Source organism: Pan troglodytes, chromosome 5 (genome assembly GCF_028858775.2).
Source record: "Pan troglodytes isolate AG18354 chromosome 5, NHGRI_mPanTro3-v2.0_pri, whole genome shotgun sequence".
Taxonomy (NCBI): Eukaryota; Metazoa; Chordata; class Mammalia; order Primates; family Hominidae; genus Pan; species Pan troglodytes.
The window spans coordinates 150,264,985-150,288,608 of NC_072403.2; the positions used below are offsets into that span (position 1 = coordinate 150,264,985).

General features: G+C 43.7%; 1 protein-coding gene across 4 annotated transcripts in view; it reads right to left on the reverse strand.

Moving 5' to 3' along the window:
* Positions 1 to 972: 972 nt before the first annotated feature.
* The window catches only part of NHSL1 (NHS like 1), a 156,105-nt gene continuing 133,453 nt past the window's right edge, over positions 973 to 23,624 (reverse strand). For all 4 annotated transcript variants that reach the window (XM_009452091.5, XM_527516.8, XM_009452096.5 and 1 more), the window contains 3 exons: positions 12,962 to 16,252; positions 12,281 to 12,413; positions 973 to 7,385 (listed from right to left, as the gene is read on the reverse strand). In XM_009452091.5, the coding sequence (XP_009450366.2) occupies positions 6,650 to 7,385; positions 12,281 to 12,413; positions 12,962 to 16,252 (4,160 nt within the window). In that variant the 3' untranslated portion in view covers positions 973 to 6,649. The remainder of the gene's footprint in view (positions 7,386 to 12,280; positions 12,414 to 12,961; positions 16,253 to 23,624) is intronic.

The window sequence follows — 23,624 nt, forward strand, 5'->3', positions numbered from 1 at the left end:
CTTAAACAACTAAAAGCCCAGACAAAATATATGAAACAATGGTTTTCAGACACTGAAAGTTCATAGTACAGGACTGTGATCTCTGCGAGAAGGGGGAATAATGAGGTGAGTCCAGTGACTGCTCAAGCAAATGGCCTGGAGGCAGTTTCTAGGCAGCAAAGCAGGGAGGGGGAAGCCAGAGACCAGTGGTCCTGCTGTGTTGAGGAGATGGAGATCAGTGTCACCGGAGGCCAAGGTGAGTAAGTGAGAGGAAAGGAGGCAGCAGCACACACACAAGAGAGTGCTGTAGATCTGCAGTGGGTCCCCTGGAGTCCTTGGTTGAGTGAAGGTGTTAGAAGAAACTACTTAAGCCAAGAAATGAGTAACTGGAAAGTAGTAGAGCAAATAATTTACAGATCATCTATGGGGCTGGGAAAAGTTTGTGTTTCCACTAGCCAGAGTAGAAATAACTCATAATTCATGGGTCATCAGGTGGAGTCCTCCAAAGGGTGTTGCCTTAGTACTGAGGTCAAACTGTCCCTAGACCAAAGGCTTCTTGGGACTTCCCCTAACAAAGCTTAAAGACAAGCCTTGGAAGGATCAAACTAATTTCAAGAAACTTAACTGTGAATCAGAATAAAACCCAATACCATTTATAGGAATATAACAAAATGCATCAACAAACAACATAACACTCATAATTACCAACATTCAGTAAAAAATTACTGGAAACAGAGAAATATAAATTATGGCCCATAATTAGGAAAAAAAGAGTAATCATTAGAAGTAGAACCAGAAGTGACAGATATGAAGAAATTAGCAGCTTGAATTATGTGATGTGGCAGATCTTATGTATTGGAGGTAGGGGGAAAGATGCAGTGTGGAATAGATGACAAGGCCCAATGAGAGAATCACAGTGCAGATCCCTGGGGCCCTGAAGCAAGGTGGTTCTAACCACAGGAGAGAATCATATGCTTTTTGAAAAACAGCCTCTGCTGTGCTACTGGGCCCTGGTAGAGAGGGAACGTTGAGACCCAGTGATGCTGTATCCAGAACTGCTCATCTTAACTAGGTCCTGTGGGAAGCACTAAGTCATAAGCTAGTAGGATCGGCAGCAGCCCATTGGAAGATGGAAATGATATGTACAGGAGCAGTTCCAAACCAGACCGGAGGACATAAGCAAACTGCAAGAGCAATTATTCCAACCGCCATGTCTGCACAGTGGCACCTACATCCCCCCTCCCTGTGGTTGTTGGAGGACCTGTATGATCCACTGAAGGAAGAGGAATGCTTGGGCTTGGTTTATTGATTAGTTATCTTCTGTAGTTGCAAGCTGAAAATGGACCCTCACTCAAAGGTGACATTGAAAAGCGGGAAAAAAATTGCAATCTTCCTGCAAAAACTGGGCAGAATTTTTTGAGGTACACTGGATCATTCACCTTGTGAGGGAGGACAGGTAAAATATTTATGGAAATGGCAGAAAATGGCCTGCCAGCTGATCAGGAGTTTGGGAGGAAAAAACATGGATTAGGAGGTCTGGGGTAGAGGCATGTGGATGGGCATATGGAGTGAACACAGAAGTTGAAAAACTGTATCACATGTTAATGCCCACTAGATAGCACCCACCACAGAAGAGGCACTAAACAACCAAGTAGATGAAATGACTTAGCCTGTTCTATTAGCTTTTGCCAGTGCCCACCTCAGTGCTGGTAAAATGCACACACAAAGTGGCAGTGGTGGCAAAGATGGAGGCTATGGATGGAACCCACCAACATGGGCTCCCACTTACCAAGGCCAACTTAGACACTGCTCACTGTGACTCTCCAACCTGCCAGCAACAGATACCAATGCTGAGACCCTGATGAGGCTGTGAAGACCAACTAGTCACTTGATAGCAAATTCACTATGGTAGGCTCATTCTTTCCTAGAAGCACCAGCAGTTTATTCACACAAGGACAGACTTCCTATTCTAGGTATGTGGTTCCTTTCGGGCCTACAGGGTCCTGAACACAATCTAGGGACTTACAAAACATCTGAACTGTCAGCGTGGATTTGCTGAATATGTGATCTATACATGTTAACACCCAATCAGGGAGAGTTCGCCAGTGGCCATAGGATCCACTGCTCCTATCACATACTGCGCCACCTAGAAGCTGCTAGACTGATGGAATGTTGGCATGGCCTGCTTTAGTGCCAGGTGGGAGACAATACCCTGCCAAGATGTGCCACCATCTCCTGCACACAGTATACTTATTGAATCAGAAAGCCTGTATGATGCTGTGTCTACAACAGGAATATATAGATTTCAGAACCAAGGAGTGGAGGCAGGAGTGACCCCACTTACCATCACACCCAACGAACCACTGAGGGACTTAGTACTTCCCATGCCCACAACTCCAGGTTCTACAGCATCAGAAGTCCTAGTTCTCAGAGACTGTATACCTTCTCTAGGCAATATTGCAAGAATCCCATTGAACTACAGTCTGCTGCTACTATGTGGGCACTTTGGACTCTGTGTTCAGGGACCAGTAGGCAAGAAGTCACCATCTAGTCAAGGGTAATTGACCCTGAACTGCAAGAGGAGGCAAGCCTGCTGTCAGAGGATAGGGGCAAGAGCAATGTGTGTGGAACTTAGCGGATCCACTGGAGGCACCCTCTGTACTCCTTGCCCAGTTGTAACTGAATGGACTAGTGCAGCAACCCTGGTCTGAGAAGGGTTTGGCTCCCAGGAGCTCAGGACCCTCAGGAATGAGAGCTTGGTTTATACTATCAAAAAAGCCACCAAGACCAGCAAAGATGACAGTTGTGGGTGACGGGAATTTAGAATGAAGCAGGGAGTAATGAGGACCAGTTGTGGTTCCAAAACCATTTGCAGGAAGGTGCTATAGTTGGTACTACCAAACTCCTCTTTCAACATTTATCCTCAGGAAGAGAGGTCCATTGGCGCCCTGGAACAGTCACTCTCTGCGTGTTTTTGGGAAAATGGATCCACATAGGCAAGGGGTGGACCATGGCAGGCATAGAGTGGTGCCACTTAGATCCCCCTTCAAGACAAGATATGCCATCCAGCTGCAAGGAGTGTGGGTAGCTGGCAGCCACCAGCTGCTACTTCACCAGGATCCACCTTAGCTTTCAAGCTGAGGTCACGCTATTCTCAAGACAGGAGGGGTTGGTGGCCAATGATTTCACTAAATTATGGAAATTGAGAGCATGCTTTTCTAAGGGGGCCCTCTTGCCAAAGACCAAGCAAGGCCATGGTACAAGGACCTAACTGTTTCAGTCCAACACAGGACTCCTCCAATGAGTGACCTTTTTCCCAGAGTTCCCCTGGGATGGCAGCTCGCCTGCTCTCCCTGCCTCGTCCTGCTTCCTCTTTTCCTTTCAAAGGTGCTTACTCCAATAATAAATCCTTTGGTATTCTAACTGTCTACTTCTTGAAGAATCTAAACTGGCAGTAGGATCATGCCCCTCACTGATAGCTCAACCACGTTTTCTATCTTTGGGCCTCCTTGTCTTTATCTAGCACATGAGAAGCATTTATTAGGACTTTTTTTCCCCCATTGCTGAACAAATGACTACAGATTGCTCTACCTCTTGTTCTGTGAATAAAGGCTGGCCGCTGTGGAAGGTAGGTCAGAGCAGGCAACTGAAACTGTATTACAGTTACCGAGTGGCTTATTAAGGAAAGTGGCGCAAGAATCAGGTCCATGTTTCATTCAAATGACCCTCCATTCCTCCAACAACATCCTCACATCTGCCAAAGCAAATTATGCTGCTGTGCTCATTTGATGATGGAATCAGCATCGCATGCAGGCTGAACCCCTACTACGGCAGAACCAAGAAAGCCACTCTTTCCCCTCTCCTCCTAAGATGCCACCACAGAGCAGGGTGCCAGTGGTGGGTGGGGAGAAAGACGGAGACACAGAAACGTCTCCTTTTCACTGTGATTCTCCTAAGGAATATACAGTCACCCCCACAGGAAAAGCAAGAGTTCAATCAAGATTCTTCAGAAATAGTAGGATGGCAGAAAGCAGATCACATTGAGGTTGTTTCCAACTGACAGACCAAGCAGTCATTTGTTTCTCTCCCCACTGATAGTAAAAATAAAGTGGAAATAATTTAGGGCTGGGGCTTCTGTGATTATCTGGAACTTAAAGTATGAGGGTATGAGAGCCATCAGATCTACCCCTGTGGAGCTTTTTAAGATGCGGTCCATAACAGAAGCGGGCCCCAAGGAGTAGAGTAGCCACATGGAAGGTGCCATGTTTCAGGGATGAGTCTCGATTCTTCTCTCCCTGTATTTCATCCATGCCTGTAAGAAGTTCTCACGTCTCTCCACATGCCACGTCATCTGAACTGCCAGGCGATAGGTTATTCGTATTTTATTCCAAAGTCCACAGGACACGATGTGGACTTGTTTTTCCACTTGCCCTTGTAGATGGCGCCATCCAGTGTCTGTGATGTTCCACCTCCTCTGTTGGGTTGTCACCTCCCCCAGAGACCTTCTGGTCTCACTGCTTTTCTGTTTGTATCCAGCAAAACACTCAACAATTCTGTATAAGAACACCTATCTCATTATTCAAAAAAAAATGCCTGTATAAATAAAAAGAAATGTTTCAAATATTTACTTTACAATTGTTTTATTCAAAGCAAATTAAATACAAATGTATATTTTTCATTAAAAATGGGGATTTAAAAATAGTTTTATAATTAGTGTTATGTTGCTTTATCTTATCTTTGCATAAATTATGTATTAAAGGTTTCTGATATCCATATACATTCTAGTCTTTTTTAGGCAGCTATGAGAAGATTTCATATTCAAAAGCCAACGCCACTTTTCTAAAGAACAAACGATCTTTGTGCCAAATTAGTAGACAATTGCTCCAAATCTCTGGTCTTGACTTCCAGTTGTGTGAAGAGCAGTGTTTTGTTTTTTTCAGAGAAGGGAAAGAGCCTTCATTCTTTAGGTTTGTTTTTGCCTCAAAGACATTTCTAAATGGGTATCTAAAGTTTTAGTTTATAAGTCTCATAATGATTTGACCCATGCAGTCCAACTTTTAGATAGTATTTCCATACCCCCCAAAAGCTGGCAGGTGGTAGTCGCACTAGATTCAGACCAAGACTCTCCGCATTGTCATCCTAGGTCCTTCTAATGAAGAAGACAATACTCTAGTTTATTTAACAAATAAAGGAGTCTAAGTACATGGAAGTTAAGGGAGTAAGGGTGGGGGTAATGAGATTATTACATTAAAATAAAGACTTCACACACTTGTGTCCCATGTCTAAAATTGTTGAAAATCTGATTGGAGAAGATTAGAAGTAATTAGCAACTCAATTATTTATAAACAAATATAAAAACGCACAAACCAAATGATGCAAAAAAACCTTTTTAATCTAAAAATTCATTTCCCAGGGCTAATTGATAGCCAGGCCCTACCAATTTTTATCAGTTTATTTGACTAACAAGAGCTATTCAGCATTTTCTTCAAAGTAAGATAATATATAGTAGATTTTGATAAATCTTTCTGAATTAGGACATGATACTGTAGGCAGTTCAAGGAAAAAAAAAATAGCCATAACTTTTTCTTTGGTGTAACCAAAAGGATATCCAAAAGTTAGCAAATGTTGACATTTCAAGTGACAGGAAATTGCCTAATGGAAGTTTAAACTCTGGTTAAAAAAAAAAAAAAAAAAAAAAAAACTGTTGTAAAAGGAAAAGCTCCACCCATAGTTCTGTAGTGCAAGTTTTCAAATTTAATTCTGAAAAATAATTTTATTTCATAGGCAGGAAACAAATTCCAGCAGTGTATCACTTACTCCTTTCCAACCCTTCTCTCTCTATGTCCACACCATCACTTCAGTTGTCAATGACCTCAGCTGCTACTCAAGGAGGAAATTCATTAAAAAATTACCCACACTTCTAAAAATCAGGCTACAATTGTGTGTATGTGGCTGCACAGCAGCAGGCACCAGGTTACAGCATTGCCACTTCTACGTTTGTCATTTTTACAAAAAAGCAGCAGTCTACCTCCCCTAGAAAAAAGTACCTGAACCAATTAGTCACTTAGCCCCTTCCCAGCCTCTCCGTGCTCACCAGACCTGCCTCACCTCAGCAGCACACGTGTGCATATATCTGTGTGTTCTGTGCATTAAGAACCAGCAACTCTACTGCCTCTTTCTTGAAGTAACATCTTCTCCTTACAGAACTCGCTGATTTCTATAAACGTAATGCTCTGAAAGCAATTACCGCCTAGTCCAGAGGACTCCGTTACTCTACCAAGCTTAAGTCTGGCTTGCTTTCTTCTATTTCTGTACACGTTGTTTGTGTATATGTGTATTTTTAAAAAATTAAAAAGTGTTGAAAATGCACACACACACACACCCAGCATTTAGCAAAAAAATAAAAAATAAAAAAAAATAAAAAAAAAATCTTCCCCGGGAAGCACTTTCAGAAGTTTAAGCTTCTACTTGTTCTTAAGCCACAGGGCAAGTGCCAGGTGAGTCCTAAATAACCGTTCACTCACACTGCCGGGCTGGCAACCCCGGGGCCCACAGCACAGAAGCAGAGTGGGCTCCCCGGGTGAGCCAGGGAAGGGCGCCTAGCAGGCTTCCTAGAGTGCTGCATTGCTCATCTCCCCCCGTGTCACCTGGGAGAGTTACGTTCTTGGCCCTAACTCTCCTCGCTCAGAGAACCGCCACACTGTGGGGAGGGCTCTCTGCCCTCTGCACTGGCTGTCCCATCCACAGGGCCGGGGGCCTGGGGCTGCAGGGAGGCGGCAGGCCCCTCCCCACAGAGCAGGCCGCCCTCGTCCATCTCCTCCCTCGCCAGTCCGTCCAGGGAACATCCCTCCGCAGCGCCCAGAGCCCCGCAGGCTATGCTGTCCACAGGCTCCACGGCTTCCCCTTCTCCCTCCGAGATGACGGTCATGGGGCTGCTCTGGATCCGGTTCCGCATGCTGTACCTGCTGCTGGCGGCAGAAGGCGGCGTTCGGCTGCGGCCGTACCTGGGGCCGGAAAAGGACAGACTCCGAGGCATCAAGCCTTCGTTCTTGGCCCACTCCTCCTGCGCCCTTCTGTTCTTGCTTGGGGAGCAGCTTGACGGGCTCTCGGGGGCATCTGGGGAAGGCTCTGACCTCGACCTCTGGAATCTAGGGTCTGTGTTCTTGAGCATCTCTGCTGCAGACATGCGGGCGCTGGTGTCTGAACGACTGCCCTTTTTCAGCAGCAGAGCTTTGAAGTTGTCACTGCTGGTGCTGCTCTTTCGGATGCTTCTCTGAATCGACCCCACTTGCTTTGGAGAGGCCAGGCTTGGGGCAGCGCCGGTGGGTGTCACGGGCGGGGAGGGAGAATGGTTTCGGGAGTGGTCATCATCTGAATCTCTACGGCCGAGGACTTTCCTTTTGGATCTGAGATTTAATAACATTAAGAAGAAGGTTAATTCCCACGGGACCACAGGCTGTCAGCCACAACCACTCTGCTCTTATCGCATCTTCAGGTCACCATCTACTTAAGATTCACTTTCAAAAAATGTATTTTTGACTGGGCACAGTGGCTCACACCTGTAATCCCAGCATTTTGGGAGGCCACGGTGGGAGGATCACTTGAGCTTAGGAGTTCGAGACCAGCCTGGGCAACACAGTAAGACCTTATCTCTATTCAAAAAAAAGAAAAAGTAATAAATGCATAATTTATGTTATTTTTTTGAGACTCACTCTGTCGCTCAGGCTGGAGTGCAATAGCGCAATCTCAGCTCATTGCAACCTCTGCCTCCCGGATTCAAGCGATTCTCCCTGCCTCAGCCTCCCAAGTAGCTGGGATTACAGGCACGTGCCACCACGCCCAGTCCAGCTAATTTTTGTATTTTTAGTAGAGACGGGGTTTTGCCATGTTGCCCAGGCTGGTCTCAAACTCCTGACCTCAGGTGATCCGCCTGCCTCGGCCTCCCAAAGTGCTGGGATTATAGGCGTGAGCCACTGTGCCTGGCAAATAATTTATTTTTAACTTTGGAAAATTTCAAACACCCACACAAAAGAGAACAGCTCACTGCAAGACCGCATGAGCCCATAACTCACCTATGATAATCATTAATTACGGTCACCCTTCTTTTGTCTCCACCCTCCCTATTTGAAACAAATCTTAGACACTGTATTAACTTACTTTGGATAGAACCAAAAGTTTTAATAATGGCCAGTTTTCCTTGATCTCTCCTAGACGGGCTGATCCGGAGTGAATTTCACATGCTGACCCTCCTTTCTTTCTATGCTTCCTTTTCTTGTTCCATGCCAGAATATCCCCTGTACTAAGATGTACCCCACTCCAGGTCCTAGAACAACTCCTCAGCTTCACATTCTCAGTTATTCTAGAAGTTGCCATCAGACCAGTCTTCCTCAGCTCTTCCAGGACCATGTGCCAACTTCTAAAATCCAGCCTTCCAGAAAACAAAAGCGAACTCTCCATGCCAGACCCTGCTTCATGATCGACTCAGCAAACCTTGCACTGATCAAGAAAATGTGAGGGGTGGGGTGGGGTGGGGAAGACGAAGGGGCAATCAAAGAAAGCTGAAGGTTTCCTGTAGGTATTTCTTGTCCTGAGTCTCTGAGAACCTCACTGTTCAATGTGCTTTCCACTGCCAGTGACAAAGAGATGATAAAGCCAGTGAGCCAAGTGGCCCCTTGCTGGTCTCTTCATGACAACAACTCAGTCTGTGTCTCTTAGCTAAGTGCAGGAGAACTTGCTTTAAGGAAACTCAACACAGTTAATAGAATAAAGACGTGGGTATATCTCTTTTCCTGCTATAAAATTGTAGAATATGCAGCAGGGAAAGGTTGAGAGTATGATATCTGTACACACAGATTAAGAGTTGAAACCAGACTCTTCCCACCTCTTGCTGTGTGACCTGGGACAAATTACCCATGCATGCCATGCCTCCTCACTTATAAGATACCAACCTCACAGGTTTGTGAAGATTAAGTGAAATAAAGAAGCTAGCTACATAACTCCCACTGCTAAAGCTTCCTTGTTCTGTCACCTTGGACAAGTTAACATTTCTGACTGTGTATTTTTCCTATCACAAAAAGGGGAATAACAGTATATAGGTCACAGTTTGTCAGTACACATGAATGCAGTGATAGCCATAATTGGTCAGGCATAGAGCAGGTGCTTAACAAACCTTTGAATGTCACATAGAAAATGGATTTAGTTTTTACGTGGCTTACACAGCAAGACAGAGGGCAGCATGGGCCCATGCTGGCTGCCCTGGGCTTGGTGTTCCTGGCGTCATCGCCATTCTTCTGGTCAAAAAGATGCCACTAAAGCAGAGGCTGGGAAATGGTAAGGACCCAATACAGGGTCTGAAGGGTGGCCAGAGTGGACAGGGCACCAGACTCTTTGGGACTGCAGAACATGGCCTACCATACAGGTTTCATGGTCCCACTCAGTAGTTAACAAGAGCAGTCTGCCCTGATAAGAGTTAGGACCGGCTGACAAAACTACAGACATCCTAACATCTCGAAACTGTAGAGCTAGAAAAGACGTTAGAAATGGTCTAGTCCAACCACTTTGGGTTTCAGAAAAGGTAACTGAGAAAAGGTAACTTGTTAGTATGACAACTAGGACTTGAGCTTATAGCACATGGCCTCACCACTTACATGGTCTACTCCCCAAAGCAGCTCTGCTCATTTCATTCTTTTAGGTATTGGCTGGTGACTTAATTTGTAATTTAGATTTTAAACGGTGAGAGTATGCTGAGATCCATTAAACAAGTCACAACTAAACTTGAGTAAAACTATGACCTTTAATTGTAGACATAGAATTAAGAAAGAAGATGGGGTGACCAGCCTGAGCAACATGGTGAAACCATGTCTCTACTACAAATACGAAAATTAGCCGGGCATGGTGGCACACGCCTATAATCCCAGCTACTTGGGATGCTGAAGCAAGAGAATCATTCGAATCTGGGAGGCAGAGGTTGCAGTGATCCAAGATCGCGCCACTGCACTCCAGCCTGGGTGACAGAGTGAGTGAGACTCTGTATCAAAAAGAAAAAAAAAAAAGGAAGAAAGATGGGATTTTATGAAAGCACTGTCATCTCTCAAGAGCAGGTGCCCACTAAAATAATTAAATCTAAATGTACAAATTCTTTGCATATACATACACAACACACACACACGAATATGTATTTTTAATGAAGACAGCTATAAAAAGTGCTTAAACAGTTAACACTGATTTTAAAACTAATTACTTCAATAAATATAAAAACTTCACACCTCAACTGGTGTTCTACATTTTCCATCTGGCTTTAAATCTGAAGCGAATTAATTTGCATTATAAAATTTGGAAGCTGTATTTCAACTTAGATATTCTTTATTTTAAATTATGAGCTTAAGCGCTGAAGGACATAAAAATAAAGCCCTAAAAAAGCACAGACAGTAGATGGATTTTTACTATGTCTGCTAATTTATTCTCAACGCTACAACAGAAATTAGCATATGTCCTCACTCTCTCTCTGCAATCCATTCCTAAGGCCTACTTGGCTTTCACTTCTCTCATACGTGCACTGAATAACACCAACTGACCGATTTCTACATCTGCAGTCAATGTAACGTCCTAGTAAGAGAAACAACACATTTTTCGATGCCTTAAGAAGGTTGCCAAAATATAGAAGAGGCCTTTGGCATATTTTTGGGGAAAAAATACGCAGTAATTTGGACCCACAACAGTTGGGTTTCCTCACTGGAACCAAGTATCTAGTACACAGAACAACCAGGCTACGCAAATCTTCTCTGTGGATGGCTATTATAAATAGACAGATATGCCCGTATATTTAGCAACCCAGTGCATTCCATACTAAATGAAATACTCTGAGTCTTGGAAGAATCTTCTAATGGTTAAATACCAGTTGGTTTCATTTAATTCAGGAAATATTTATTGAGTGCTTCTTATGTGTCTAGCGTGGTTAAGAGTTAGAAACATCTATGGGAACTTCTAGAATCACCACTGAAGTTTCAAAGGATGCATCATTTATCATTTCTCTGTTTTGAGAAATAATTGGACAACCAGCTACCTTTTCACTTCTAATGAGATTGAAGAAACCAGTCCATGTTAAAAGGGGCAGTCTTTAGGATCTATTATACCAACACTAGAGGAGCGACGTAAAGAGCATAATTCTTGACAAGAACATTAATTCACCGGCTTCGTTCCCCCCACACCAAGTTAGATGTTAATGTGTTGCATGAAGAGTTTCAGGTAGGTACAGCACTATGTTTTTCATCTTATGCAACAGTCTTTTCAGGGAGAGTCCAAGAATTGGGAAAGCAGTGCTGACATAAGATCATTCACACACAGAATCAAATGATTCTACAGGATGCTTTGTTTCAGGAGGTTAAAAAAAAAGAAAGGATCTTCATTCAGGGCAAAATAAGGCCTTGGCAGCATAAGGACATTCATTAGAGTTACCTGGAAATACCGTGGTAGAGAAGTCTAGAAGGAAGCAAAAGGTTTATACAGCATTACGGCTTAACGTAGTTGCACATATACAGTCATCAGCTTTTACAATGACACTGTGTGGGAGTACTCAGCTGTTTCCAATCAGAAAAGTGATGCAGTAAGTAAAACTTTAGTGCTAAATCATATTTACTCTTAAAGGTGACCACATATAAAAAGTGTAACAGTTCAGACCATTACTGTGAAAATTTTACCCTTTTTGTTTGTTTTTAAACCCAACGATTTCTGATGCCAGTAGATGGCACTAGTGGTATATTAACAAGCATAAATCATTCTTTTGCTCCCGCTTAAAGGGCCGTACTCTTTTATAGAAACACTTAAGCAGCCAAAGAAATTGCTCTATATAATCGTGGTTTTTCTGTAAAATGAAAAAAATTAGAATAAACTAAAACATCTTTAGGAAGAGAGTCCCATGGAGCTAGTCTGTGCATCCTAAGTCCACAGAACATAGCATTCCTCCTCCTGACTGCACTGTCAGTCACTTTAATCCGACTCTTGCTAATATACTCTGTCTTATGACTGCCACACTGCGCTCCTTGCCAGGAAGAGCAGCGCCTACCAGAACGTATCACATTGAGCCACTGTCCCCAATGTCATAAAAATCAGTGAGACAAAGTAAAACAGAAATTGGAGCCAGAGGAAATAAAACTGTAGAAACCCACTAAAAAATCAACAGTAAAGTTAAGGAGTTATGATTGGGTGACAGAAGAAACCTCAAGGAAGAAAAGTAAATTGAGGTGCTGCTTGGAAAGAAGGAATTACACAGTAGATTAAAGTCAGAGGAAGGAGTTTGAAATACCTGTGAATAGCTGCAAAAAGGTCTTCTGTGGTCCTGGGTCGACTGGGGGTCATTACCTCATCACTCCCGTCTTCCTTGAGGAAGTCACAGGCCTCTGAGGATGAACCGGCTGCGTTGGTCTCCGGCACCCCAGCTACAGAAAGCAGGCAGGCACACAAGACGCACAAGTGACTGGAATTTCAGTCCTCAGCCAAGCTTCTAAATATGCTGCTTCCCTGCCATTCCCGACAATGTGAGAACCACAGGGAGATGCCGTGGGTCTGTAGTTTGATAGTTTACAAAGAAGGGAGGAAATGACACTAGCCTGAGAGCCAGAGCTCATTCTTTGTTAAAGTATGGAACGCCCATGGCATCTCTCTTAAATTTTGTTGCAACATTTCTTTGCGCGGCTCTTCGGAAGGGAGATGTTACCCATTGCTATTTAATACCCAGCCTGCTGCAGATCATCTCCATCCCCCTATTTTCTGCCATGCCTTTAGGTCTAGATTTTAAAAATAATAACAAAATGCAAAGTTGGTAACTTAATCTGTGTTTTAACACAGGAAGCCTACATACTGCTAGCTTTAACAGGAATCTGATCTACCTGGGTTCTTTCCACGTGTGAGCATTCAACAACCCTATCTGGTTCAGCTGCATATGGGCAGAGGGCACAGGAGAGAGAAGCCAGGAAGCCAGACTCACCTGCTCCGTCCTGTTGAGATAGGCAGCTCTCCCCATCGCCCCCAGTATCCGCACTGTTCTCGGCTGGCTCCTCCTGCTTGGGGGCTGGTGAGACATCGGGCTGAACCATGGGGACATTGGCTTCCACTCTGCCGGGAGACATGGATCCTGCAGCTCCTCCCTCAAGAACCGAGGTGCCAGGGTGCGTGGCATGAGAGCCAGCTTGGGCTGCAGAACTCTCTTTTGCCTCCCTGCTGTGCACAGAGCCCTCCTCTCCCGTCGTGGGGCTGGGCACAGCTTGGAGGGCTTTGTTCACGTTCTCTGCGGGCTCCACTGCAAAATCTTTCTGCGGAGGTGGTACCACCAGGAACAGTTTGGGCTTCTTGGAAATGGGGGGTGGCTTCCTGCTGGGTGAAGAGTCTGGGAGTGGGGTGGTGCTGGGGCTGGGCCGAGCCTCTGCCTCCCCAGCGCTTGGAGCTCCAGGGCTGCGGCTCACAGGGCCACCACGCTCAGCCGCACTGCCATGGTCACCCTGACTCGAGCTCTTGGCAGGCGTCAGAAGCGAGCTTGTCACAGAGGCAGGCTGGCTTTCACTCTCCATTTCATTTGTGCTATTTCGGGATTTCAGGAAAGCAGATGGCTTTAAGTGGTACTGTGGAGCAACTGGAGTTCGTTGTTCCTGAGCTGTTCGTTCAGACAACTGTGCCGCCTCAGCGCCTGAGTTCTTTCTCACGGGCCTCAACTGCACCATCTGCAATGCTTCCGTGGTTATCAGGGGCATGGGGGGCCTGCTGGTCTCCTCCTTGGTAGAAGGCGGCCTCAAGGATCCCCGGGAGGATTCTGGCTGGCCAGAATTTGTGAAAGGCGGCCTGGTGTCTTTCATGAATTTGGGGTCAAGAGGTGGGGCAGGTGGGGGTTCCGAGGAAGGTAAGAGAGGTGGGGGCAATGGCAAGGACACAGGTGAATCTGGAAGAATGGGGCTCAGTGCAGGGCGGGGAGGAGAAAGGCACCAATCAGGTGGGGAGCAGAAAGGAATGAGAGCTTCTGGCGGCGGAGGGGGGAACACAGGAGAGTGAGGCAGAGGAGAGCCCTGGGAGCAATCTGTGACAGGAGGTGGGGGAGGAAGGAAAGGAGACCTGTCTGCAGGACAAGGGAATGGAGGAGAGGGAACAGGAGGAGGAGGAGGAGGAGCCGGGGGAGAGCCCACGGCTGGATCCAGCTTCTTCATAGTGCCACTTCCTTCAGTAGAAGTACTAGAAGAAAGAGAAGTGGACGATGAGGAAATGGATACTGAAGATATCAGAGAGGACTTCCTTTCTGGTACCTTGGGCTTGGGCTTCCCCTTCCCGTTTGCTGGTGACATTGATTTTAAAAACACAGGCACAGGGGTGAGTGCTGTGGGTGTATTCGACTGGCTGGAATACCCACTGGATGGAGAAATGACTCTGTGTGACTTCTCTGGTGACGTGATCTTTGGTTTGACTGAACCACCGGGCACTTGGGGCATTGTGGCTCTGGACCCTTCTTGGACATGGCGGACTGGCCCGTTCCCAGTGGGCACCCCACTGCTGGTTGAACAGCCCCCTGCCGGGTTCCCCGGATCTTCCTGCATGCCCGTGTAGTCAATGTAATAACCCCAGGGGTCCGTGTACTCTGACTTGACGCTGCTTGTGTCACTCTGCGATGGCGTGGCCCCGCACAGGGAGTAGACATTGGGGGTGGTGGCGGAAGTCATGCTGCTGCCAGCACTAACTGTGCTCTGGCTCCGGGAGCGGGGCAGCCAGGGCTCTTCCAAGTCACTGCAGGGGCTCTGGGAGGGCGAGCTGCCACTCTTGCCTGGGAGGCTCAGCTGCAGCGAGTGCTGGAGTGTGGCGATCAGGCTCTCGTTGAGCACCTGCCCGTTGCACTGGCTGCTCTTCTTGGGAATCCTGCGGAGGGAGTCTGTCCGGGAGGGTGGCAGGGGAGGCTTCTTTGCTTTCTTCAAAGAGATGTTTCTTGATAGGGATTTATCCTGGTAATTGGACCGGTCCCCTTGGTTCTTCTGAGCTCTTCCAACAAAAACATTGATCACGCTGTGCCTGGGGTTCCCAAAGCCATCACTGCTATTGCACAGATTCCCAGATCCATGTCCAGAGTCAGTGTGCACAGATGCACAGTAGCCATCGTGGTCCTCAGAATACAGTGACCCAGCATCCTCTTTGTTGGACGTTTGGTCCAAACTGCAGCTGCTCATGTTACTTGTGGGAGTGGAATAGCCAGGAGTTGCTAAATGCGGCTTCAGGGGGGATGCCCTTCCATTACCTGAGGATTTGTATTCCCAGGGCTCCGAGCTGCTGTGCCCTCCGCCCCCTGAATAACTAGATTCACTCTTGCCATCCACATCTTGGGGGTGGGCTGGGAAGGCCAGGTTGTTTCTACAATTATACGGCATAGCTTGGGACCCATTCTCCCTATTTGCTGGAGCATTTAGAGAGACGGCTGAGTCACAGAGGGACAACAGTGTGGGTTCACCAGGGGAATGAGGGTCTAAGTCCTGTGAAAGAATGGTGGTATGGCCCTCATTCCAGTGGCAACCGGGAGACTGATGATCACCTTTCACAGCATGCCTGGAGATGAGGTGGTCTCTGGATTTTCTCCTTGCATGTGATGAGCCAGAACTTTTACTTTCCCGCTGTCCCGCACTCTGAGCAGTGGGAATAGCGATGACCTCGGAAGAGGAAGACAGTGTGGCATTTGGGATGATGCTGGTGGAGTAGGTTGCATGAGGAGAAACCACACACGCTGGGCTCATTACATTTTCACTCTCGAAGTGTCTCAGCTCCTGGGATTTGGGTCTCAAAAGTGTTCCAGTCCCTGAGGCACCTCCTAAATGGCCTAAGTTTTCATCTGCTTGTGGGTGACCTCTCTGGTAGAGGAAAGTGCCATTCATGTCTCCTGCAGGGCCGAGGGCACCCAGCCTCGGCTCAAGGGACTGAATGTTTGCCCTTGCTCCAGAACGCGGAAGACTATGGAAGCCAGCATCACTGTCAAGGCGGGAAGGGAATACGATCCCTGCAGAATCGCTCAGCACAGACATGTTGCCAGAGGAACCTGAGAAGTGGCCCATCTGGGCAGCAATGCCTTGCCCCTTCTGTGCCCTGATTCTCCTCATGGAAGGTGGTACGACCTTCACATCCTCCGTCTGACAGCTGGAGTCCCTGGTTTCTGAGCGCTGCCCAGCAGACCGACAGCTATCGAACCTTCCTAGTGTAGAGTAGTGATCAGGGGTGTACACTGAGTGGCCATCAACATCATCTTGGCCAGTGCCTGATGCTGGAGATAAAGCAGAAAGAGGCTTGTTACCTGAAAATAAAATCCATAGTTCATCACGTGTACCCTCACCCCTCTGACAGAATTTTAAAAAAAATTTTCTATTTGATTTAATTTCCTTTCTCCTGTAGGTATCTAAGTACATTAAAAAAGTTAATGATAGCTCTAAAATAAAAATTATTGTCATGAATGTCAGGTACTTCTCTTAATTTGTACCTCCAATCCTCCTATGGCTTGAGTGCTGCGTATGGAATTCTCAGGGTATCCCTTCAAGATCAAGGCTGCCGAGGGCTCAGAGGAGGATTTACTTTGAAATAATCACCTTTCAGTAAAGTCTTCAAGGTAGCCTTTCGCCCACTGGGTGACTGTGCAGACCATCTATCAAGCAGTGACACATCTTTCCCAAAGGCAGATGAATGTAGTAATTGAACAATAGGGCCACAGAGATACCATATTTGAGGGGTACTGGTATAAAACAGTGTTAATTACATTAATTCTTTATGTCAGAAGGAAATTCTAAGGCAAAGAAAATTGATTTACAGGCCCATCTGTGTTCCAAACATTTCATTATCCATCTGAAGCCATTATCTCTCTGTTGGTGACATTCAAAATTCAGCAGCAATCTGTTGTGTTCTAGTTGGGGAAACCGGCAGGAACTGATCCAGTGAACATTTCCTCAAATTAGTATGATTTATTCGTTGGAGTTTTACAACCAAACAGAGAATAGCACGTTAAAAGAAAGAAAGAAAGAAAGAAAGAAACACAAGGAAGGGCCAACAGAGAGGGACGTGGACGAGGTAAACTTTAAGTGTAATCAGTTAGATTTCAAGCTACCCAGGAAAGAACAGAGCTTATGAGAAAAAAGAAAAAAAATCACAAAGACAAGAACCTACCCAAAGTGTACTGAGAAAAAAAAAAGTCAATCCTTAAGACAAATCGAATCTCTAAAAATAGTAGTAAAACTATAGTTCTCCCTATGTTATCTCCATCCAACAAGGACCCAAAAGTATCTATCTCAACACGGGCTTTGCTGAGCAACGTGAGTCAAGCACACCCCTCTGTGTCAGTGGACACCTGGATGCGACCCTAGGACTGATGGGGTTCCTAAGGCATCCCTCTCCCAACACATAATCTAACCAGGGCATGGACTGGATATAGGATGCCTTTTGCTCACTCAGATAGCAGAGGGTAGTACTGAAATGGCAGCACTGTGCTTGTATCAACCTCAAAGGAGATGGCACCCTGGAAGGAAGGATCCCGGCATAAAGCCTTCTCCTTCACTGTGATGATGGAGAGGAATTTTTATACTTGTATTTTTAGCGAAGATGATCTATTTCCTCTCTCTACCCTCTTTCAAGTACTCACTCACTGAAGACAGATAGACAGACACACACACACACACGAAGCTGTCCCACACAGAGAGGGAAATGGGCAAAAGGGCAGGACAGAAGAAAAACCCACTTTGAGGAGGTGCAAAATTTTGCCATTTAGTAATTTAGAAGATGGGAAGTTGACTGGTATCGGTGTATCCGTGTATACGAGTTCAATTCCAAACACTCAAAATATCTCATTCCATTCAACAATGAGTTTTGAGTGTTTGGAGTTGAACTCATATAAACAAATACATTTTTTTTCTTTCAAAATTGTACTAGTTTTTGCATGGAGTTAGTGGTAGATTTTTAACTGTCTTTAAGTAGCATAAACAAAATCCTGATACTTTTGGGTAGCAGTTTTAAATGTGAAACCATTCTAGGCATGTAAAAAAAATAGAAATATAGCTATTTTATCACCCTCTACAGCTAAGTATAACTTTCTTATTAAAACAAAAACATTTCCTAAAGACCTTAAAAAGCATATGAAAAAACTAATATATCTTATCACAAGGACCACCAAAATTCTATTCCCAAAACAGACCCTCCAATATTTTCACAGTATAAAGTTTCAGAATATGATAGGAAACAGATGAATGCTATAGATGCATACGTCGTTTTACTGTGCTTAGCTTTATTGTTCATTGCAGATAACTGGGTTTGTTTTTTTTTTTTTTTTAACAAGTCGAAGGTTTGTGGCAACCCTGTGTTGAGCAAGTCTATTGATGCCATTTTTCTAACGTGCTTACTGTGTGTCTGTGTGTCACGTTTTGGTAATTCTTGCAATATTTCAAACTTTTTCATTATTATTAGATCTGTTATGGTGATCTGTGATATTACTATTGTAATTGTTTTGGGATGCCACAAATCACACCCACATAAGACAGCAAATGTAATTGATATATGTTGTGTGTGTTCTGACTGCTCCACTGACCAGCTGTTTCCCAGTTTCTCTCCCTCTTCTTGGGCTTCTCTATTCCCTGAGATACAACAATAATGAAATTAGGTCAATTAATAACCCTACAATAGCCTCTAAGGGTTCAAGCGAAAGGAAGAGTTGCATGTCTCTCACTTTAAATCAAAAGTTAGAAATGATTAAGCTTAGTGAGGAAGGCATGTCAAAAGCTAAGATAGGCCAAAAGCTAGGCCTCTTGTGCCAAACAGTTAACCGAGCTGTGACTGCAAAGGAAAAGTTCTTGAAGGAAATGAAAAGTGCTACTCCAGAACATACACAAATAAAAAAACAGCTTTATTGCTGATATGGAGAAAGTGTTAATGGTCTGGACAGAAAATCAAACCAGCCACAACATTCCCCTTAAGCCAAAGCCTAATCCAGAGCAAGGCCCTAACTCTCTTCAATTCTGTGAAAGCTGAGAGAGGTGAGGAAGCTATAGAAGAAGAGCTGGAAGCTAGCAGAGGTTGTTTCATGAGGTTGAAGGAAAGGAGCCATTTATATAACATAAAAGTGAAGCAGCAAATGCTGACGGAAAAGCTGCAGAAATTTATCTAGAGAATCTAGCTAGGTTAATTGATGAAGGTGGCTATACTCGACAACAGGTTTTCAATGTAGATGAAACGACCTTCTAGTGGAAGATGTCATCTAGGACTTTCAAAGCTACAAGAGGAGGAGTCAATGCCTGTCTTCAAAGCTTCAAAGGACAAACTGACTCTTGTTACAGCCAAAGTAGCTGGTGACTTTAAGTTGATGCCAATGCTCTTTTACCATTCTGAAAATCCTGGAGTCCTTAAGAATTATGCTAAATAGAGTCTGCCTGTGCTCTGTAAATGGAACAACAAAGCCTGGATGACAGCATGTCAGCTTACAGCATGATTTACTGAATACTTTTAAGTCCACAGTTGAGATCTACTGCTCAGAAAAAAAAAGATTTCTTTCATTTACAGTGCACCTAGGCCAGGGGGCAGTGGCTCACACCTGTAATCCCAATGCTTTGGGAGGCCAAGGCAGGCAGATCACCTGAGGTCAGGAGTTCGAGACCAGCCTGAACAACATAAAGAAACCCTGTCTCTACTAAAAATACAAAAAAATTAGCCAGGCGTGGTGGCGCATGCCTATAATCCCAGCTACTCAGGAGGCTGAGGCAGGAGAATAGCTTGAACCCAGGAGGCGGAGGTTGCAGTGAGCTGAGATCGCGCCATTGCACTCCAGTCTGGGCAACAAGAGTGAAACTCTGTCTCAAAAAAAAAATACACATATACATATATATATATATATATATATATATATATATACACACACACACACACACACACACACACACACACACAAAATACAATGCACCTAGTCACCCCAGAGCTCTGATGAAGATGTACAAAGTTTTCATGCCTGTTAACACAACATTCATTCTGCAGCCCATGGCTTAAAGAGTAATTTTGACTTTGAAGTCTTAATTTTGTAATGCATTTTGTAAGGCCAAAGCTGCCACAGATAGTGATTCCTCTGATAGATCTGAGCAAAGTAAGTTGGAAACCTGAAAAGGATTCACTACTCTAGCACAGTAAGAACAATTTTAATTCATGGGAGAAGGTCAAAATATCAACATTAGTAAGAGTCTGGAAGAAACTGATTCCAGCTCTCGTAGATAACTTTTGAGAGGATCAAGACTGAAGTGAAGGAAGTGACTCCAGATGTGGTAGAAACAGCAAGGAACTAGAGTTAGAAGTGGAGCCTGAAGATGTGGCTGAATTGCTGCAATCTCATGATCAAACTTGAACAACGAGGCATTGCTTCTTACAGATGAGCAATGAAAATGCTTTCTTGAGATGGACTCTACTAGTGAAGATGCTGTGAACATTGTTAAAATGACAACAAAGGATTCAGAATATTATATGAACTTAGTTGATAAAGCAGCAGCAGGGTTTGAGAGATTGACTCAAATTTTTAAAGTAGTTCTACTGTCGGTAAAATGTCAATAAACAGTATTACGTGCTACAGAGAAATCTTTCAAGAAAGGAAGGATCTGTCAGTGTGGCAAATGTCACTGTTGTCTTATTTTAGGAAACTGCCACAGTCATTCCTACCTTCAGCAACCACCACCCTGATCAGTCAGCAGCCATCAAATTTGAGGTAAGACCCTTCACCAGCAAAAAGATGACGACTGTCTGTAGGCTCAGATGATCCTTTGTATTTTTTAGCAATCAGGTATTTTTACACTGTACATTTTTTTTTAACATAATGCTATTGCAAACTTAGTAGACCACAGCACAGTGTAAACATAACTTTTATAGGCACTGGAAACCAAAAATTTCGTGTGACTTGCTGTATTGCAATATTCCCTTTATTGTAGTGGTCTGGAACTATAGCTGCAATAACCCTGAGGTATGTCTTTACAGATTAAAGGATGGAACAAACTACAAAAAGACAACTACAAACAAGTGTAGACCACTTAGGTGCTGCTCAAACTTGATGGGATTTATCTGATTTTAAGACATAATGTACAGAAATAATTATTTATACTTTTTCTTTTATTAATAATATTTTGAATTTCTAAAAAATATATGTAATTAAGGATGCTGAATATTTACAAGTTAGTTTATTTAAGGATTAGGCTATGAGTTTTTAAAAAGTCTTGTCAAGTAGATAGTTTCTTAGTATAAACTACCAAAAATTATTAATAAAGGGATTCCTTTAGATGAGGCCTTTTCTGCTTAGAGAATATGTATGGGGATAAGTTCAGTAGCCAAGTGTTATATATATATATCAACAAAATAATCCTATCTGATTCTAAAAGATGAAACCTCATAATATGATGTTCAGATACATTTCTGTACAGATTTAAGATAAAAGAAAAAATTCAAAATGTCCAATTCACTGAAACGAAAGGCAACAAATTTTAGTTTATCAGATAAGTTTTGGAAATAAGCATTAAATATCATACCTTGATTTTAAAGTGTTATATATTGGCTAGTCTCCAGAGTCTATTATTTGTGGATTTTGAAGTAAAAACTGCATATAATTAAGGATAATATAAATCCTTTCTAATTCATGGAAGTACCTCTCTGGTTAGATTTTTTTAAAAATCCAAAGCCGCTGGCAACTTGGGCAACGTCTTTTGGACAGGGTGCATCTTTCCTAGTGAATGCCTTTCCTTTGGGACATCATTTTCTTTTTTGTCTAATTTGTTTGTTATACTTCCCTTGTGTGTCTTATATCTAGAAGAAGACTAATTTTAAAGAAAATATAAAGTGTCTATTTTTGATCATCATTACCTAGGTATGATTTGATAATCATTACCTAGATATACTACCTTGGTAGTTTAAGACTTCCAAACCAGAGTCCTTATAAGTGTAAAATACTGGGAAAAAAGGCAAGATCAACCAGAAGTCCTGAAAGGACAGAACAAATAAATATGTAATCCAATATTTTTGCTAAATAAAACTGTATACAAATGTTAACTCCTCATTCTATCCAGTAATCCTCCAACTAGCCTATCTATAAATCTACAGTCCTTGTCTAATTATCTTTTTTGTTTTAAAAAAACTAGCTCTTAGATACTGTTGTCTCAGTTGACCTCCAGTTCTAATCCAGGTCATGTCATCGACCGTAATGATATTGACTGTCTCGTGTCTGGCAACAGTCACAACCCAGATGATGCAGGGAAAGCTATTTTCTTCCCTCCAGCATTAGTGACAGTTCCATGTCACATGTAAAAGAAATGAACGTGGATTCCAGAGATTTTAATCACTGATTTAAAAAATACTAACATTACAAAAGATATGATTTATCTAGCTGGCCAGAACATTCTAGTAAGATCAAAGAAACAACTGAGTTATTGGCTTCCATACTGGTTGGTTCAGTAATAAAAGTGATAAAAATTTGTAACTCTCATTCTAGACATCATATTACATATGCATACAGACAATGCATATGGAATACTTATGTGTATGTGCATCTCTACTTGGGCCACACTATCCTTCTGATCTTACAAAGGGCCTAAATGCCTGTCTTTAAAGTCACTCCTTGAAGGCACATCTCCTAAAAAGACCAGTTAAAGTATAAATGTTGCTGGAATGCTTTAGGAAATTACTCCATTAACTATCTACTGAACATATGAGTACAGATTAGCTTCCGAATTAGTTAGCTGTCACTTCAAGAATGGAAAAAAGAGTCTGAAAGAATAAGGCATAAACTGAGAGGAGAGAGAGAAAGCACACATGTTTCCTTAAGGTAGGTTAAGGGAAGGTGCCTGGAGACCTCAGGTAGCCACAGAGGAACCAGGCCACTAATAGCAGCAGCATGTGGGGCACGAACCAAAGACAGACTTCACAATCCCACGGGAGCTGCTGCAGTCTTGCCTTTGTTTGTAATAAACCAATCCATGATAGAACAGGGCGAACACCTGTATACCATCTGGGTCACTGTGGCTGCCTGCGGCAAAGGCAGAGCATTGCTATTCTCACCTGACTATTGCTACAGCATGGAAGGCAGAGCATATATACTACAAAAGTGGATGGCAGTAAAGGAGAAAATGCCAGCTAAAGAAAAGTGAGTCTGTGCTCTCTAATACAAGGCATTCAATCAGGGATGTTTGGGAAAACAAACAGAGAAGCACAATGTCTGTAGCACCCAGAAGCTGACATACAACCTCAAGGTGCTATCACAGATATATCACTATTGCTGGTTACACTCATTTTGACTAAAAGACTAACTGCAAACTTTAGAAATAATGACTCTGAGTTTCTAGAGTGTAACTTTTGAGAGTAAATAAAAACATCAGGTGAAAGTAACTATTAGGAAATAAGTCCATAGGTTGGCCAAAGAGGAAAGGACACATTTCAAGACAGGTAGTATTAAGTTTCCTATAATAATGACCACAGTAGCTATTACGTTTATGGCAGTACCAGGTACTAACCAAGTACCAAGGGCCTCACATGCACAAACTGTCCTCAAACAACCCTAAGAGGTAGGTTCTATTAACATCACCAAGCCCGTTTGTTAAATGAGGAAGTAGACTCAGAGAGATGAAGTTAACTGAGGTCACCCAGAG